The 19,945-nt window shown below is 41.7% G+C and overlaps 2 protein-coding genes across 7 annotated transcripts in view; both read left to right on the top strand.

Annotated features, from left to right (window-relative positions):
- LOC112225622 (methyl-CpG-binding domain protein 5) overlaps positions 1–7,446 on the top strand; it is a 43,903-nt gene extending 36,457 nt beyond the window's left edge. Inside the window, exons 7-10 of one of the 4 annotated variants that reach the window (XR_002949618.2) lie at positions 25–994; positions 2,087–2,163; positions 4,402–4,477; positions 4,649–4,707. Coding sequence is in view for 2 of the 4 variants with exons in the window: in XM_024389732.2 (XP_024245500.1) it covers positions 25–1,056; positions 2,087–2,163; positions 4,402–4,477; positions 4,649–4,711 (1,248 nt within the window). In the remaining 2 variants the exon portion in view is untranslated. Of the gene's footprint in view, positions 1–24; positions 2,164–4,401; positions 4,478–4,648 lie in introns of those variants that run through there. The other 3 variants (XM_024389732.2, XR_002949617.2, XM_024389733.2) reach the window with 3 other exon arrangements.
- A 431-nt stretch (positions 7,447–7,877) lies between these two features.
- LOC112225643 (enhancer of polycomb homolog 2-like) lies at positions 7,878–18,993 on the top strand. Of its 3 annotated transcripts, none has more exons than XM_042306677.1 (14): positions 7,878–8,302; positions 9,307–9,466; positions 9,835–9,980; positions 10,140–10,346; positions 11,243–11,391; positions 12,167–12,302; positions 12,543–12,755; positions 12,880–12,987; positions 13,161–13,309; positions 13,499–13,806; positions 14,382–14,518; positions 14,691–14,841; positions 15,036–15,315; positions 17,697–18,993. In XM_042306677.1, the coding sequence occupies exons 1-14, from the start codon at positions 8,150–8,152 to the stop codon at positions 17,767–17,769; spliced, it is 2,370 nt and encodes a 789-aa protein (XP_042162611.1). In that variant the 5' UTR covers positions 7,878–8,149; the 3' UTR covers positions 17,770–18,993. The 3 variants fall into 3 exon arrangements, with proteins under 3 accessions (XP_042162611.1, XP_024245534.2, XP_042162612.1); XM_024389766.2 differs by having other exon boundaries at positions 7,879–8,302; positions 12,880–12,963; XM_042306678.1 differs by lacking the exon at positions 7,878–8,302 and adding an exon at positions 8,546–8,641.
- The last annotated feature ends 952 nt before the right edge of the window (positions 18,994–19,945 follow it).

Below are 19,945 nucleotides of genomic sequence, written 5' to 3'. Positions count from 1 at the left end.
CTTCTCCCTCTCTTTTTGTTACAGGGGGGTTTGCCTGAGAGGATTCCACAGCCCAACAGAGCTATGATGAGTCAACCGGGGATTATGTCCATGTCCCAACCCAGTGCCCCTTGCCTCCAGGAGAGTCATCGAGAATACCAGTCTCCTCAGGGCCTTCACAGTGGTGGGGGAGAAGTTATTGATCCTATCCACAGGGAAGCGATGGGCATGGCCAGCAAGAGCACGTCTAATGTCATTACATCAGCGGGTGGTAGCAGTTCCTTCGCTGCTACTGTTGTCTGCGAGCCTGTTGACCTCTCCCATGCGGTCAACTCTGTCATCCACACCGGCCCCCTCCGCTCATATCGGGAGCCAGTGCCGGAGCACCGACACCATCCCAAGGTGGGCCGGCCCCGCAAGAAGACCCCTGAACGGAACAACATCTTCTCCCCCGTTGCCATGGAATCTCCTACAAGATTCCATTCGCCTCGACGTGGAGCCCAGAGAAGACAATGGGACGGAGAGGTGGCGGCCAAGGAGCAGGCTGGTCTGTGGCATGATGACGAGCCCCTCCAACTGCTTTCCTTAGCCCAGGGCAGAAACGGCACCTACCCAGAAAGGCCCAAAGGTCAGGCCCACTTAGGCCCCCAGGATCAAACACCACTGCAAGTCCCCAGTGGTATGTATGCCCATATGAACGGCAACGGTAGGGATCACACCTCGGGAAGACCCAGACACCCCAGCCTGTCCCCACCAGAGGGCCACTTCACCAAGGACTCCAGCCTCTTCAACGGACATCTGAACAGCCAACTCGACGGCCAACTCAACGGGCACTGCTACAACAGGTATTACAATGGGCACCTGAACGGGAGCCTGAGCGGCGAGGAGGACCTGAGGCCTGGGGACTCGCCCTCCTCCAGTGAGGGGCTCCAGCTCCACCACAGGCCAAGAACTCAGACCCACTACCCGGGAGAGCTGCTCTGGGGCCAGGGCAAAGGCTTCCCTCCATGGCCAGGCAAGATGGGGAGCGAGGGGCACATGTACTCCCTTGGGATGGTGAACAGCATACAGGGCAAAGTGAGATTATTGTATTGTCAGTGTTGTGTGATTATGATTGGTCACATGACTACAGCACATAAGGAAGTGGAGGTCTCCGCCACAATTCCACCCTTAGTTTCAACACAATTTTACATTACACTTTTGCTGCTACTACTGTTGTGCACCATACCTTTTGATAATGCTTTGTATAAGAGAGGAGTTTTAAAATGTGCAGACATTAGGCATGGCATGTCCCTGAAGGATATTATATTCTTCACAAGGAGCATGGCAGGGAAAGAGAACAACTCAGGTGTTCTGCATTCAAAAACTCTTTCTGCTCTGTGGCACTGCCAACGGCCTCAGAGATGCCAAAGAATTAGCCATTTTCACTTCTGTCGACATCCATTGCTTGAATTTATTTACAGCCTATTGTGCCTATTATTATTATTATTATTATTATTATTATTATTATTTTCAAAACTACTGTCCAGGCTCTTCAATTTGGGATTTGGGGAATCTGCTTTTATATTTTTTAATGTGATGCGTTAATTAAGGCTAACATTTGGACTAGGTGTTATTTCAGTTTGGTTTCTTGCCTAGTTTGACCTTCCATATAATATGCAATGGTGGATGAATATGCCACACCCATCCTTTTTATAGGCCTGTGTGTGGACAGCTATTTGAATAAATCTGACCCCCTTGTGTTGAGTAAAACAGAAATTGAAAGCAGTTTGGAAGGGTAGGAGAAAATGCTGCCTCTTTTTTTAATTAGAAAACTGTTGAATTCTCTGTCGTGTGTTTAATTAAAGAAGCTTGCCAGTTAGTCATAAGAGAATGAGGCTTTATTGAAGTTGAATTGTTGTGATTTATTGAGTGTTAAATGAAGTCATTGCTTAGACACAAGTCATTCTGGAAACTCATTTAGAACTCCTGTCCTGAGAACAGGGTAATGTTCTTTTGGTTTCACTTGGTTGCCTTAACACTCTCATGCAGATGATCCTTTGTTCAAGTTTTTGGTTTAATTCTCCCGGTCAGTGTTTTGGTAATGTTTTTTTCTACTTGCCCTCAGGTAGAGTCAGACAATTTCCAGAGGACACTAACAGAGGATCTGGAGACCCTACACAAAGCAAACAAAATAACTAGAAAGTAAGTTACTTACCCTAATCAGTGGTTCTCAACTGGTTTAGTCTCTGGACGCAAATTGAACCAGGTTGTCTGTCACACCCCAATATTCACATTGCTATTATTTGTTTAGCCAAAATGCCCAAAATCTGGACAACTAGGTTTAATGCATTGTTGATAGTAAATGCACCAATTTACATAATGAGAACAACAGTCACACCTTTTCATTATCAATAATTGCAATTTCCCATATTCTTGATGAAGAATGTCAAGCTCACTAGTTTGAGACCACAAAATCAACCAAATCCGCTAAATAGCGCTGCTAATAAATATTGAAAATACTGTGATTTAAGAAAATATGTCCAGAGGTTAGATCATTTAAAAAATATATATATACACGTGTATTCTTATTTCTACACACTTTCTACCTGGTTTTAATTGTTTAAGTTCAGACTGGAGTATATTTCATAAACAATATATACAGTACCAGTCAAAAGTGGACACAGCAACTTATTCAAGTGTTTTTCTTTATTTTTTACTATTTTCTACATTGTAGAATAATAGTGACGACTTAAACTATGAAATAACACACATGGAACCATGTTGTAACCAAAAAAGTGTTAAACAAATCAAAATATATTTTATATTTGAGGTTCTTCAAAGTAGCCACCCTTTGCCTTGTTGACAGCTTTGCATACTCTTGGCATTCTCTCAACCAGCTTCATGAGGTAGTCACCTGGAATGCATATGAATTAACAGGTGTGGCTTAAGTTAATTTGTGGAATTTCTTTCCTCCTTAATGCGTTTGAGCCTATCAGTTATGATGTGACAAGGTAGGGGTGGTATACAGAAGATGGCCCTATTTGGTAAAAGACCAAGTCCATATTATGGCAAGAACAGCTCAAATAAGCAAAGAGAAACAACAGTCCATCATTACTTTAAGACGTGAAGGTCAGTCAATCTGGAAAATTTGAAGAACTTTGAACGTTTCTTCAAGTGCAGTCACAAAAACCATCAAACGCTATGATGAAACTGTCTCTCATGAGGACCGCCACAGGAAAGGAAGACCCAGAATTACCTCTGCTGCAGAGGATACGTTCATTAAAGTTACCAGCCTCAGAAATCTGCAATTAACTGCACCTCAGATTGCACCTAAGTGTTCACGTAACAGACACATCTCATCATTGACTGTTCAGAGGAGACTGCGTGAATCAGGCCTTCGTAGTCGAATTGCTGCAAAGCAACCACTACAAAAGGACACCAATAAGAAGAGACTTGCTTGGGACAAGAAACATGAGCAATGGACATTAGACCGGTGGAAATCTGTCCTTTGGTCTGATTAGTCCACATTTTTATTTTTGTTTCCAACCACCGTGTGTGTCTTTGTAAGATGCAGAGTAGGTGAACGGATGATCTCTGCATGTGTGGTTCCTACTGTGAAGCATGGAGGTGTGGTGGTGCTTTGCTGTTGACACTGTCAGTGGTTTATTTAGAATTAAAAGGCACACTTAACCAGCATGTCTACCACAACATTCTGCAGCGATCTGCCATCCCATCTGGTTTGCCGCTTAGTCCCACTATCATTTGTTTTTCAACAGGACAATGACCCAAAATACCCCTCCAGGCTGTGTAAGAGCTATTTGGCCAAGAAGGAGAGGAATGGAGTGCTGCATCAGATGACCTGGCCTCCACAATCACCTGACCTCAACCCAATTGAGATGGTTTGGGATGAGTTTGACAGCCGAGTGAAGGAAAAGCTGCCAACAAGTGCTCAGCATATTTGGGAACTCCTTCAAGACTGTTGTTAAAGCATTTCAGGTGACTACCTCTTGAAGCTGGTTGAAAGAATGCAAAGCTGTCATCAAGGCAAAGGTGAAGAAGAAGAATCTCAAATATATTTATATTTGTTTAATTTTTTTATTTGTTTAATTTCATACTTTTGATGTAGAAAATAGTACAAATAACTCTTGAATGTTGAGGTGCGTCCGAAAGTTTGACTGGATAAAGATCGATAGAAATAGAACTAGGGGGTGGCAGGTAGCCTAGTGGTTAGAGCATTGGGCCAGTAACCAAAAGGTTGCTAGATCGAATCCCCGAGCTGACAAGGTAAAAATCTGTTCTGCCCCTGAACAGGCACTGTTCCTAGGCCGTCATTGTAAATAGGAATTTGCCTAGTTAAATAAATAAAAATATATAGATATATAAAATCTGTTCCTGTAGTTTTTATCAGATACAGTAATACAAATGTTGTCTTTCTTACAGTGGAGGAAAACGGAATAACAACCTAGAAGCTGCTATACAGGAGGCTATGAGCGAGCTGGATAAGATGACAGGCAATGTGAGTACTCTGACGTCTAAACATCATGGGTAGATTCATAGTATTTGGTTATGTGTACTGTATATACACACCTCTCTCTAGACATGACCTTCGGGTGTCCAAATGTGTGTGAGTCTACAGTCTCTAAAGATGGTGTTCCATTTTTATTTCCTAATTTCTTTGGCGCACCAGATGTCACAGAGAGAACGACAAGTCAAGACCCCTAAACCCAAGAGGAGGAAGATCTCCAGATGACAGTGAATGTGTGGATCCGTTACTTCAGTGGCCTTCTGAGTAGCGGTCCATCTAGCCAATGGGTTTCATTGTAGCCGATGTGGAACCGCTAGCTAGTTAGCTCTGTGCGCATTAGACGCGACCATTGTCCACTCTGTTAAATCAACTTGGTACTTAGTCCAGCTGGATTGGTGCTACAATTAGTCAACACCCCTTCCACCTTGACCACCACCAAGACACTGACAGTGAAAGAAGTACAAGAAAGGATGGAGGAACCTAGCTGCAAAATAATCGCTATGATATATCCACTGCTAGCTTGTCCTTATATAGAATCTCATTCTTTTCCATATGAGGAAATTGTTGGTACAAATATTTCTGATGCATTTTAGATGTACAATAGACAAAGGAAAACAGTACATTATATTCAGTGATTTTAATTGTGTATATTGTTCAGTATTATCATAGATGAGTCGATCTAATGCTCATTTTCTAATGTACATGTCTTTCTTCTATGTTTTTATTTTGCACAGAACAGTGCGGCCAGAGATTTCTTTTTTTCAAAAGAAAAGCAGCATAAAGGCATTTTTCTACAGATCTATTGAAACATGCTGTTAAGCATCAAACCCCGCAGAAGGGTTAGGAACATTTGAACTTCAACAGACACTATTTTCAGGAAGGTTGTTCTTCTCTTACTGGAAAGGCATACAGAGTCCCAAGAAAAGTAAACTGGAAGATTTGAAGATAGACACTGTGGGTCTATCTGAACATAGAGAGACGTGCAAATACTTTCTCTTATGTTTTTATCCAAGAAAAGAAAAAGCCATCAAGGGAAGGAGTCTAAAAAAAATGCCTCTTAAGTTAAATTATATTTACTCCCAAAGTAAAATGTATTTTCTCTGAATATTTTTGATACAGATTTTCTGTTATATCTGCCAAATGACTTTAATTGTGAGTGTTTTGTGTTCATTAAAAAAAAAAGGGTAAGTTATTGTAAAGTATAAACAAATTTGTTGTATACATGCATTCTGAGTATTCAATATTAACAGTTGTAATATATGGTTCTGTCACTAGTGTTTAATTTAAAGTTAAGTTAAGTTAATATTTAAATGGTGCAAATCATGTAATTTGAGCATTGCTCTTTTGTGTTTTTTTGTTGTTTGTTTGTTTTTACCCTTGAATGTGTCATTTTCAAGTGTCAAAATGCCTTATTGGATGAACTGCACATTTACAGTTCAGAAGAGATCAGTATTATACGCGTTGGTTTCGTTTGCTCTGAAAAGCAAGTTTAAACGACCCACGACAGTATGAGAGTGAACATTGATTTGAGCCTTATATCCAATGCTATAACCCCCAGCTGCCAAAGCTATGCCCCATCACAGGTTGGGACTTTTAGTTTATATTATTTACCTTTTTAATACTCTATTGAATAGGTGGCCTTAATTTAGTTGATTTACATTGTTTGTGTTGCTTTTGTACTTTATTATTTATTTATGAATCCCATATTTATTTGTAGATTTGTTACATTGCATTAAAATGGTTACTTAGCAATAATACTAAGAGTTGTACACTCTGAAAAGCCTTTATGGTGTTCTATTTTTCTCTTAACAAATTAACAGCCTATATATGGATAAATATTCAGTCAGTGGTTTTTAAATATGAATTTATATATTTGTGTTTATTTATGAAGTGTAATTTCTTTGGATGCGTGTATGTGCATATAGTGTTGTTTTTTTATTACTCATGTCAAAACTGAGTGTATATTCCCATAGCCTGAAGACATTTTTAAATGTTTATATTAAATGAGTGAACTTAATTTTCTGTACTTTATACCCTGACTCAGGAGGGGAACCTTCTGATTTGATCAGTCTTGGGTAAATCTGAAATTGTAAAACTGAAAAGTTCTTGATAAGTTTGTCCAAAAATGTTGTATTTAAAATACAATATCAAGTCATATGTATTTCATTCTAACAGAACAAACAGGGCATCCTAAAATGTAATCGCTAGGTGACCAAGTGTTAATACGAGTGTCATCAACATTATATTCATCTTGTTTAGAATTATTTAATTTAGCACTCTTACTCCTAAAATATGAAGAGCTCACCACTAGTTCATATGGACTAAGTAAATCATGTTAACTGTCTTCCATTTCAAAATACGAGGCTTATTTATCATTAAAGTATCATGAGTTACATTTCATAACAATTATTTAGGTCTTCCATTTTCAACTTTTTGTCTACTGCAATGATCTTGAGTGATTGTGTTTATATGGAATAAATGTTTTGCCATCTTGTAAAAAAAAAAAAAAAAAAAACTAAAAAACAGTTTGAATTAGCTTTTTATTGACTGTTTTTTTCCATGTCATTTTGTGATCTTTATTTCAGGACATATGGTACAAGCTGAGTGGCCCACATTGGTTTTATGATGTGAAAATATTTTTATTTGTTGTTAAACATTTTTATTTTAAGTCATTTGGCATTTTAACAGTCACATGATGTGGCACCAACATTTAAGTATATTTTGTACTTGGGGTTCTTATAGTTTTTATTATCTTTCTGCATACATAACAGCTGTAGCATCTCCCCTTTCTGCTTCTCCAGCAGAAATGTTTCACATTTAAAAAAAGTGTGCCTGAAATTACAGGCAGTGGAAAGTGGCTATTATGCTTCGTTCAAAATCTTTCCATTGTGTTTGTTCCATAGGGATGTACAAATTTGACAAAGTATTGCATTCATTTTGCAATAAAAGTATGTATTCTATCAACTGTGGTTTGTGATTTTTATCATCTCTTCCAGTCCTTTTATCAAAGTTTCCCCTTAAAGCAACTAACTACAACACACCTAACCTAATTCACTTCAAATCCAAACACATCTGTATTTTACATTGCCAGTGTAAATTGTATATTCAAGGACACTTAAGTGATCTGTAAATTGTTCAACTACCCTCTTTGCAACTTTTGAAATGAATGGCAGAAATGTTATTGAGCATACTGGGCTGAGTGTTTGGGATAAGTGAACAATCCCCATGTTTTATATGTTTTTGCAACACAACTAAAAAGTAATACTTCAGGCAAAATTCAAAGTGTGGCGTTTGCATGCATAGTCATTAAAACCATGTTACATGATTTCTTCATGCGTGTTGTATGAGATGCGCGCGCAACACCAGGGCCCATGTTTTTCGGATGTGTCGCGCTGGCTGTCGGGATTGCTCAGACGCTGTGGACATGTCCGCCATGTTTTCCATGGCACTGGGAGAGGATCAACCGAGAAAAATAGCTTCTAAATCCATGTGAACGCGACCAGAAATGGCTTTTCACATTGAATTTCGACCGAATGAGAACCAATGAATCCTTCTAGTGTGGAAACAGCGGAGTCCCTTGTGGATTTATACCGAGTTTTTGAGCGAATTCGGGCGGGATACATGTTTTCTTCGCATTCAATGTGATTGCGATAGGGGCCAACAATGAGTAAACTATCGTTCCGAGCGCGAGCGCTAGACGCCGCCAAACCTCTCCCCATATACCGCAACAAAGACCTTCCAGACCTAAATGACTGCGTTTCGATCAACCGGGCTGTGCCCCAAATGCCTACGGGGATGGAAAAAGAAGAAGAATCGGTAAGAAAAACGTTTTAAAATTGAGATCTCTTAAGAAATATATTTCAGGTGCACAGCAGGGCGATTGTATTCTTGATGCGTTTACGCAACGTCTTGTGCGTATGTTATGTCTATGCTGTGGGTCCCTTCGTTTCACGCTCGTTGCGTAGTAAATCGTGGTCTTTACGCCAATATATACTCTCATAGCGTAAACAACGAGGCTTCTGTATGATTGGTGACGCTTTCTTCGACTAGTGACGTGAATGATTTTACGTAAAATGTCTTGGTTGCTATTGATAACAAACAGGCGTGCGTTGTCGTAACAAGTTAGCTGGGCTAACATTAGCTAGCTAATTTACAGTGAGTTTCTTATCCAACTGTATATGTCTGAAGTAGGTAATCAAATAAAGTAACTATTGTATACTAGTTGGCTAACGGGTTAGTTAACTTGGGTTAACTCTAGCTAACTGTCTTTACTAAGTAACTAACAGGAGATGTGTGGGTGGCAGATGGCTATAGGCGCCGTAAAATAACCTTGGCCCACTTGTTAGACTAGCAGGGTAGCTAGCTACTTCTGTCTTTGATCTGTATTCTTGTTACATCAGTGCAGATGTAGTATTGCCTGCAGTCAAACAGCAATGAAAGGAGTCCTAACACCTTTCAAGTTGTTGCAGGAGGTTTCATCACCATGCTGCAAGCCGCTGTTGTTTTGCCTGTGCAGCTGTGCTGCCAATGAACCCAGGCCATACAAAGTGTTATTTGCAGACAAAACGGTCTTGTCTGCTCTCCGTTTGTACAGTATATGAAAGGCAGCCTCTTGCATTAATGCTATGCAAACATGGGATTTATTTAATTTAAAATACAGAGCCGGTCAGTTACAAAGTAAACACATTAAGTTAATCTCATCATTCTTTCTCTCCCTTACTCACTTTATATCTGGTTCTTCCTCCGTCTCACTCTCTCGCTTTCTGAATTGTGCAAATATAGGGTTTCAAAGAAATTGAATATTTCTCTCCCTCTCTCAGGAGCATCATCTCCAGAGGGCCATCTCTGCTCAGTCGGTTTTCAGGGAGAAAAAGGAGAACATGGTCATCCCGGTGCCTGAGGCAGAGAGCAACATCACTTACTACGACCGCCTCTACAAAGGAGAGCTCAGGATCCCCAAACAGCTCTTCCACATCCAGCGTCAGTAGCATTTCCTTGGAAGCAGCCTCTATAGGCTAGACCCCCTCCAATCCAACTCTCTAACACACACACACACACACACACACGCATATTGACTCTAACACACATATTGACTCAGAGGACAAGCTATCAAATAGTTTCTGAAAGGTTGCGTGCCAAATCTGAATAGTGACTCTTTGACCAGCTAGCTAGTACATATTAGCCAAGGTTACAGAACAATTGATGTCAGTTGTTACCACATCACTTTCACAAGATGAAATCTGTCCAGCAGCCGACCAACTGTAATTGGTTAGAGGCCCTACACTAAAGCATTTGCACCAAGAAAGCCTTTGCTGACTTCATTTTATCCTCTCTTCGTCCTCTCACAGCCCTGGGTCTGGACAATGAGCAGCCAGACTATGACATGGACTCAGAGGATGAGATCCTCCTCAACAGACTCAACCGCAAGATGGAAATCAAACCCATACAGTTTGAGACCATGGTGGACAGATTGGAGAAAGCCAGCACAAATCAGGTAACATAACACCCTCCATCTGGACCAGCAGCAATTGTGTTATCTGTGTTTATAGAAGATTGACCTGATTGTAATGCTGCTATAAGAGGTGTTTGCGCTGGAAAATAATCAAGGGAAACATTGTAATAAACTGAACTTTCATCTCACGTCTTCTCACAGATGGTCACTATCACAGAGGCCAAACTGCTGCTGAACGAGGATGACTACCTCCTGAAGGCAGTGTACGACTACTGGGTGAGGAAGAGGAAGAACTGCCGGGGCCCGTCGCTCATCCCCCTCATCAAGTTGGAGAAGAGGGACGGCTCCACCAACAACGACGCCTACGTGGCATTCAGACGACGCACAGAGAAGATGCAGACCAGGAAGGTGAGACATTAGAATCACGTGGCGTGGACTGAAGTGTCTCCTCGCACTTAGATTATATGCAGTTTCAGTATTAGGCGATCATTTGCTGCTCTTTCGGTCTGTGATGACCTTTATTGTAGCGACTCTTATATTTAATTTTTTTTATTTTACTAGGCAATTAAGTTAATAACAAATTCTTATTTACAATGCCGGCAAAACCCTAACCCGGACGACACTGGGCCAATTGTTTTGCTTTATCTTAGCCAGGTCGCAGTTGCAAATGAGAACTTGTTCTCAACTAGCCTACCTGGTTAAATAAAGGTGTAAAAATGGTAAAAAATTTAAAAAAATGGTATGCTGCCCTATGGGACTCCCAATCATGTCCGGTTGTGATGCAGCCTGGAATCGAACCAGGGTCTGTAGTGACGTCTAGCACTGAGACCCAGACCGCTGTGCCTCTCGGGAGCCCCATTGCAAAGGAAAACTTTTAAAAATTGTTTCTGTTCCATCAAGGCTTGGAGCCGTGCACAATTTAATTATTAATTGAATGATGTTGCATGTGATTTGTTTCATGTTGGTGTAACAGTATAACTTTAGACCGTCCCCTCGCCCATACCCGGGCGCGAACCAGGGACCCTCTGCACACATCAACAACAGCCACCCTCGAAGCATCGTTACCCATCGCTCCACAAAAGCCGCGGCCAAGTGACGTCACTGATTGAACCGCTATTTAGCGTGCACCGCTAGCTAAGCTAGCCGTTTCACATCCGTTACATTAGCTACAATATGTTGTCGCCCCTGTAATGTGCTATACAAGCATTTATGTTTCTCTGTACCCTTCTCACTCAGGTCCCCTGTGTAGGCTTGATGATCCTGAGGGTTGGTATAGTTGTTTGACCGTGTCTCTCGATGTTTAGAACCGTAAGAATGACGAGGCGTCCTATGAGAAGATGTTGAAGCTGAGGAGGGAGTTCAGCCGGACGGTCACCATCCTGGAGATGATCAAGCGGAGGGAGAAGAGCAAGAGAGAGCTGCTGCACCTCACCCTGGAGGTGGTGGAGAAAAGGTGAGCCTTAAAAGCATTGTGAGATTGTAGTCTGTGCCTTATTGGTGCCTTGTTTCTCACAATGCGTGTGTGCCTGTAGCCTGTGTCCTGCTAGTGGTGCATGGAGGAACCCAGCAGAGCTTCCTGTGTTAAGAGCAGGCTAGGCAACAGGTCATGCCAGGTAATAATTGTCGGAGTAGCCTGCAGGTCATGCCAGGTAATAATTGTCGGAGTAGCCTGCAGGTCATGCCAGGTGGTCATTGTCAGAGTGGGCTGCAGGTCATGCCAGGTAATTATTGTCGGAGTGGGCTGCAGGTCATGCCAAGTGGTCATTGTCGGAGCGGGCTGCAGGTCATGCCGAGTGGTCAGTGGTCATTGTCGGAGCGGGCTGCAGGTCATGCCGAGTGGTCATTGTCGGAGCGGGCTGCAGGTGCAGGTCATGCCGGAGTGGTCATTGTCGGAGCGGGCTGCAGGTCATGCCGGGCTGCAGTGGTCATTGTCGGAGCGGGCTGCAGGTCATGCCGAGTGGTCATTGTCGGAGCGGGCTGCAGGTCATGCCGAGTGGTCATTGTCGGAGCGGGCTGCAGGTCACCTAGTTTCTAACACTGTAACACACTAGTCCCGGTGCTGAAAGAAAAGGCTTGTCTCGGCCTGTTCTTTCATGTTGACGGTGAATACCGTCAAGTCAATATGAATGATGGTCAAGTTACAGCTGCCTATTTTATTTTACATTCCCCCCCACCCCCTGTATATTTAATTAATGTATTCTTATTATTTATGTGTTGTTTCCGTGTAGATATCAGATGGGTGACTTTACGGGTGAAGTCCTCAGTGAGGTGACAGCCCCTCTGGCTGAGAAGCCCGTCTACACAGTTCCAATCACTGTAACCAACGGAAACCGCCATAACCACAAAGCTGAGATCAAAATCAAGGTAATATTAGGGCTTCTATCAACCATAACATTACCTCTTTACTTTTACCTGGGGGGGTTTACATTTGACCATCAAGCAGTTCAGAATAGGGAGATGCTGGAGGATAAAACACTGATTACATTTCAAAATATTGAGTGTAGCAATGAACTCTTCTCACTCTGATCATTTGACTATGAAGAAATCTTGTCTGTGTGGCTCCGACACTTAACGACCTTTAACTCCACTGTCTTTCTCTATCAGACGCACAAGTCAGGTGGTCTCCCCTACCACGGGTACCACCATGTCTCGGTGAAGGACGAGGATCCCTTTGACTTTGTCAGACCAAAGAAAAAGTACACCAGACGGGAACCTCTGTGCCGCCCCGGCAGGCCTGCCAAGCGTCAGCACATCGTTAACAAGGCCGATATTAAACAGTATGACTTCCACAGCTCTGGAGAGGAGGACTACCCACTGGTCAGTACCTCTGAGAACAGGGTCCTGATGATAATATCATATTGAAGAAGTTCATGCGTTATGACATTTAGTTTGTGTTGCAAGTGTGCATTTTATAGTGTTGGTTTTTTGTCTTCTTCTTCAGTCTCCAACATCAGAACCGGATGAGGAGAATGATCCAGATGGAACGTTTGCCTTCAGAAGGAAAGCAGGATGCCATTACCTTGCTGTGAGTCTCACTGCAATCACAACTGTAATTAAAGTATATTCTCTCGCATTCGTTTGCAATTCCACACATTATTAGTATCGGTGGTAATATTGTGCTATTGGGTCTAGTCTGTGGCTAAGGTGGTATTTGGTCCCGTCTGTATGTCACTGTGGTAACTAGCCTAAATGAGTAACGGTTGCCTCTGCCTGTCTCTCCAGCCCTGTTTGGACCAGACCTCTGGGCTCCTGTGGGATCACCCTGAGTTGGCAGGGCTGGATGCTCTGCGGCATCGTCAGTCCCTCACCGCCCTCTCTGTACCCCAACGATGTGTGGGACTGGCCCGTAGGAGAGTGGGCCGAGGTGGCAGGTACGTCACAGCATACCTCTCACACTGCGTCCACTTATTCTCCTTTGAAATATTTGTCTTCGCCGTCTTCTGTTCAGATAGTTATGCTATAGGTTAGGTATATTGTAGGTTAGGTATTTATCGCAACTTTGATTTAAGTCTATTCATAAAATATTAACTCGCATTATGATTTATCTCCTCTTCTCTCAGGGTCCTGTTGGATCGGGCATCGTCAGACCTGGATGGAGTACTGAAGCAGCTAGACTCAGGTGTCTTCAGCTCCTCCTTCCCCAAGGGCCTTTCTGACCCCCAAGTACCCACACAGAACCATCGAACTATGCCTGGCTCTGCATCCTCCCTGACAGACCTTCTGAGTAACATTCAAGCCCTGAGGTGGCGCTTTTTCAGACCTAGGTCTACCCAGGGTGACGGCAGTGGGGAAGGCAGGACAGGTAGACCTTCCATGGACAACAGGTTGTCTGGAGGGCTGTTTGTCCACACCAAGAACAGTGGCTCAGGTGAGCTCCTCCTCAACCCCATAGTGAAGGTCCATCTTCCACTTTCCAAGCCACTACCAAACATAATTTAACTGTATACAGTTTCTATCTTGGCTATATTGTGATAATATTGCTTGTGGAACACATTTGGTTCTTCTGTTAATTTTCACATTATGGTTTTATTTTCCTGTCAGCCCCCATGGTCTTCCTCACATTTCTCAACAGAAACTGTTCTCAGATCTGCCAGGAATGGTTGATTCACAACTCCCAGTCAGACATTATTTGTTCAGGGAAGTGGAAAGACTGCCACTGAACTGTAGCATGTTAGGAGCTTGCATATTGAGGAACTGGCCTCTCTCCTGTTTCTGTTTGCAATTTCCTTGGCCGCTTCTTCTCTCTGACCCCTAGTGTTAAGGAGTGGCACCGCAGGCAGTCTTCATCTCCTCACCATATCCTCCTCCCTTCAAGGATGCTGTATTACAGTCTGCTTATCTTCCCTCCCTCGTTGCTGTGCACACCACCAATAGTATATGTATTGGTCTCTCTTTTATCTCTGTTGCTCTTAGTCTGATGGCCTTGATCTCCTGTATCTGCAGGTGGCATCACAGAGGAACAATACCAGGTCCATCAGCAGGCTCTGGCCCAGATGCAGAAACAGCAGCTGGCTCAACTACAGCTGAAAGCTCCTCCTCCCCAGCAGCATTTCTCACTGCCCGAGCGACAAAACACACAGGTACACAGTCTTTCACCCCTTACACGGCATTCCTAATGACTTCAGTCCAGTCGGTGGGGCAGAATGCTTTTTCATTTAATGTGTTGATAGGTTTCAAACAGCTCCGTGTGTGTTTGGATGACTGCTATTGGCCGTGTTCTGTTCTAAAGACTGTCGTTATATTATGTTGTAGACTGCTGGCTCCACTGACTGCATCATATCAAAGACTCTTGACTCGGCCGGCGCCCATTTTGCTGCATCAGCTGTGATCAGTGCTCCAGGCCAGGTCAACAATGAGAACAAACCAGACAACACCAGCGTCAACGGGGTCGTCCAGCCTTTAGGTCCGCTTCAGAATATATCATGCATTTGAAATCTATGGACTACTCTCAGATATTATTTTGTTGTTGGGTTCCGTAGAGGAGTTGAGTCATTGCAAAATGACCACCCCACTTCATTAATTCACATTTTAAGATGTGTGCTTATTCGGGTAATAGGCCTACTCGGGTTTGACGGTGTCATATCACCTCTCCTGCAGGGACCTCCAGACCTCCTCACTCTACCAGCACATCCCAGGGCGGCACAGGGTTGGACAGGTCAGGTCGGACCCCCTCCAGCTGTGGCCCTCTGCTCCCTGCTTCCCACTCGACCACACCCCAGTCTCTGCCCAATCACCGGGGCCACGGCAGCGCTGTCTCCCCTGCCCACCACCACCACAATGCCCGGCCCTCACCGTCTTCCTTGAAGCTGGCCACCATGGCCACAAGCAGCCTGGACCGCGTGCCCAAGGTGACGCCTGCCATCAGCAGCATGGCCAGGTAAGACCTTTAAATTTCTTATTTCATTTAGAATTGCTGATATACAGTACCAGTCAAAGGTTTGGACACAGCTACTCATTCAAGGGTTTTTATGTTTTACTGTTTTCTACATTGTAGAATAATAGTGAAGACATAAACTATGAAATAACACATATGGAATCATGTAGTAACCAAAAAAGTGTTAAACAAATAGTAGCCACCCTTTGCCTTGATGACAGCTTTGCACACTCTTGGCATTCTCTCAACCAGCTTCATGAGATAGTCCCCTGGAATACATTTCAATTAACAGGTATGCGTTGTTAAATTAATTTGTGGAATTTCTTTCCTTAATGCATTTCAGCCAATCAGTTGTGTTGTGACAAGGTAGTGGTGGTATACAGAAGATATCCCTATTTGGTAAAAGACCAAGTCCATATTATGGCAAGAACAGCTCAAATAAGCAAAGAGAAATGACAGTCCATCATTACTTTAAGACATGAAGGTCCGGAAAATGGCAAGAACTTTGAAAGTTTAAGTGCAGTCGCAAAAACCACCAAGCGCTATGATGAAACTGTCTCTTATGAGGACCGCCACAGGAAAGGAAGACCCAGAGCCACCTCTGCTGCAGAGGATAAGTTCATTAGACTTGCCAGCCTCAGAAATTGCTGCCCAAATAAATGCTTCATAGAGTTAAAGTAACAGACACATCTCAGCATCAACTGTTCAGAGGAGACTGCGTGAATCGGGCCTTCGTGGTCGAATTGCTGCAAAGAAACCACTACTAAAGGACACCAATAAGAAGAAGAGACTTGCTTGGGCCAAGAAACACGAGCAATGGACATTAGACTGGTGGAAATCTGTCCTTTTGGTCTGATGAGTCCAAATTTGAGATTTTTGGTTCCAACCATTGTCTTTGTGAGATGCAGAGTAGGTGAACTGATCTCTGCATGTGTGGTTCCCACCGTGAAGCATGGAGGAGGTGGTGTGGGGGTGCTTTGTATGTGACACTGTCTGTGATATATTTAGAATTCAAGGCAAACTTACCCAGCATGTCTACCACAGCAGTGATCTGCCATCCCATCTGATTTGGGCTTAGTTCCACTATCATTTGTTTTTCAACAGGACAATGACCCAAACATACCTCAAGGCTATTTGACCAAAGAAGAGCCACTAGAGCTAAATAACACTCTATAATGTTCACAACCACATATACTTTGAACTCGCGAAAAGTGGGAGATGCTGTCAAGAAACACTGGCATATTTTATCATCTCCACCCAGCTTTGCCAGCTGAATTTAAGAATCCACCACTTATTGTATATAGGAGAGCTCGCAATTTACGCAATAAATTGGTCCATGCCAACTGCCAGCCACAAAAGAAAATCAGCCAGGCTCTTTTATGGCCTCTTCCGAATGGCAAGCTATAAATGCAGAGGTTGAGCACAGTGCAACAATATGAAGTGTGAATATTTCTGCCACCCACAGACAGGAAAACAGTTTCAAATAAATGACATTATGTTCTCCACCACCCATGTTATCTAAATTATTAAATGTCAATGTGGCCTGTATTTATTTTAAAGATTTTGTGGCATAGAGAAAGTTATGATATCAGACAGGGGAGGTGATACTAATAATACTCTTGAGTAAATAAAAGACAATGTTTTTAGATTTTCACCCTCCTGACATTATTTCCTAAAGGTCTTAATAATGAAATGCCTATGTATGTTATGTTGTAAATTTGAACATGAATTAGACCCCTATTTCAGATTTACTTTGATGTTTTTCTTGCGCGGTACACTGTGATTTGTGAAAACTTGCTTGGTCATGTCCTCATTGTGGTTTTACAGACGTGTTAAATACGTTTTATGTACACACTTGATTTGAATATTTATGAAATGCATATTGTTATATTTGATAGTACGTATTTATTTTCCCTCGACTCTAACCCCATTCGATGCGTGGAACGGGTGTGGGTGGGGCTAGGTCTACATAAGGGTGCTAATTTAAAAACTCATAAAAGCCCTGACGAAGGCCGTGAGGCTGATACGTAATGCTTATTAAAAAGCAGTAATACTATCGTGCGGGGTTCTTTTTTCTCATTTTATTCAGTTACCATGCACCCGCAAAAAAAGATGTGAGAGTGCCTTTTTAAATTAAGAATCTAAAATATTTTGATTTAACACTTCCTTTTTTTTGCTACATGATTCCATAGGTGTTATTTCATAGTTTTGATGTCTTCATTATTCTACAATGTAGAAAATAGTAAAAAAAAATTAGAAAAACCCTTGAATGAGTACGTGCGTCTCCTCTTTTGACTGGTACAGTACATGTGTTTTTAATTTTCCAGGCATACCCATTTGCTTTTTATCTGAATAATGAATGACTATTTCTTAAATTTTTTCAGGGATAATCACGAACCGGAGAGACTTGCGCTGAACGGTATTTCAGAGACCACAGTACCAATGGAGGTGACATAACCTCGTCCCTTCCTCCTCCCCTCAGACCGGTGAATGTGACAAACTAACTCGCCTCCGCTAGAAAGAATGCAAGCCCCAGCCACCAGAGGGCAAGCATATACAAGGACCTATACAGAATCGAGCATATCAAAATATTATAACAAATTTGTCTATTATAAATGTACATTTTGTAAATTGGGAATATCACTAACTTGTAAAATAGTATATTTGTATCATTGGTATGTTTCTTTTTTTCTGTTACTTGAATTCTAGCGAATTTGTCATCATGCTTTTGCACTTAAAAATGCAAAAAAAAAAAAGTTGAACATGTAAAAAAGCAAAAAAAAAGACTTGTTTGTTGTTGGGATCATGAGCATGAACCACAGATCCCGTATCACTCGTTTTCACTATTTATTTTGCAATGTTTACATTTTTGTATCTCTAAAGAGGAAATGAATCCGCAAAATGTGGACATTGGTGTTGCTAGCATATTTTATTCTTGTGCTTTTTTTTTCTGAAGATGGAAAAATTATCCTGATTTTTGATTTGGTTTCACAAATTGAATAGATATGGTCTTTTTGTAAGTAATGTTAGATTAGTAATGGTATTTTCCCCTTCAGACAATTTATTTTCTGTTACTTTGTCAGTTGTAACAGGAATTTGTCTTTTTAATTCTGTTTTTTATTTTTTCATTCAATGCAGAATTTTCCAAAAACAGTGAAGAAATCTTAAATGTGCCATTCGCCATACAAACCTATTTATTTGAAATGACAAATAAATGCATCCTAAGATCTATCTGCAAATGTAAAGCAGGAAAACAATTTTTTTTAAATAATATATTTGTCTTTTTACACAGGTAGGGAGCCAATGAAGAGTACATAGGAATCTTACCATTATATCTGTAATGTATTACGCGGTGTAATCTTGAAGATTACTTGGCAACTCTGTTGAATGACTAACCCTTTGGATTGGGGGGTGCAGATCAATATTTTTGGGATTTTTTTTGGTCCCTTGCTGAAGGGGCAAGAAACATGTTGAAACGATGTCTGATGGTCGGTGCTTGACCTCTCCTGTAGATTAGTGTAGTTGATGTAGTGATTCCTGTACAGATATTAGAAATATGTTTAGATAATTATCTAGTGTTCATGCACTATTTCTTCAGACATACATGTTTCTCTGTTACTTGTTCTTGGAGGGTTTCAGAAAAAAAGTGCTGGGAAATAAACATATCTATTCATATCAGTATATTAACTCTCTTTCTTCTTGTTTGTGTTTTCTTCACCAAAGTGAGTTATGTATTTAGCCTTAAGTGAAGTTTTACTCAAGAAAGTGATTGTATGCTACATCTGTTGCTATGTTTTAGTCTTCAGAATGTTCTATACTCTATTTAGTAGTTATCCTTCACTGCAGTCTGAAATGTATTCTGATGCAAGATCTCGAGTGAGGTTTTAGTCATGTAAGGTAGGCCAACTAAAGACATGGAGCAGCCTGGTCTCATAGACTAGACGTAACATAGTAGAGGCACATTCGGGAAGCTCAAGTTAGTATATGTTACGTTTGGTATGTTTACATAAGACATGGTTACTTGAGGTAAAAAAAAACAAAAGCAGGGTGGTTGATCAGGTGAACGTCTCTAAACCGCAAAGGTTGTGTTTGAATCTCATCAGGGACAGTTATAGCTAATCAGCAACTAGTTTTAGCTCCTTTGCAACTATTTAGCAGGTTAGCTAACCCTCCCCCTAGCCAGGCTGACAGGTTGAATGGACCCGTTATTAGCATTGGGGATATCAGAGGCCCCCTCATTCATAGGAAACCCACTAGAGGGAAGCATTGGGTTGAGTGATTAGCTGTCAAAGGATCATATTTATCGAATAAGAAGCTGGTGCACACCCAGAGGAAAGTATTTTGTGTAGAGGTGCTGACTAACTGAATAAACAGCAAGCTATTTTTTTTTTTAAATTGCTCAACATATATTTATAAACTCCCAGTAAGGTATTGGGTAAAACATCAACGTTTCGACATCACTGTGCCTTCTTAAAGGATCATATTGGACCATCAATTCTATTTTACAGAGAAATGTCTTCTGTGGTGATGAGTTAAATTAGGGGACTAGGTGTATAACGTTTTCAAAGTAATATCAATGGCAATAACTTATTGTATCGTTTATCAATATAATTTCACTACTGCTCCCAAAATT

Source organism: Oncorhynchus tshawytscha, linkage group LG26 (assembly GCF_018296145.1).
Source record: "Oncorhynchus tshawytscha isolate Ot180627B linkage group LG26, Otsh_v2.0, whole genome shotgun sequence".
NCBI lineage: Eukaryota > Metazoa > Chordata > Actinopteri > Salmoniformes > Salmonidae > Oncorhynchus > Oncorhynchus tshawytscha.
This window is presented reverse-complemented; position numbering and strand designations above follow the sequence as displayed.

What these genes read in the sequence shown, in the direction of transcription:
- LOC112225643 (XM_042306677.1), top strand. Translation starts at nt 8,150, where the DNA reads ATGAGTAAACTATCGTTCCGAGCGCGAGCGCTAGACGCCGCCAAACCT. An exon ending in GAGAGGAGGACTACCCACTG is followed by an intron (nt 12,756 to 12,879) that starts GTCAGTACCTCT and finishes CTTCTTCTTCAG; the next exon opens with TCTCCAACATCAGAACCGGA. An exon ending in GTCTCACTGCAATCACAACT is followed by an intron (nt 12,988 to 13,160) that starts GTAATTAAAGTA and finishes CTGTCTCTCCAG; the next exon opens with CCCTGTTTGGACCAGACCTC.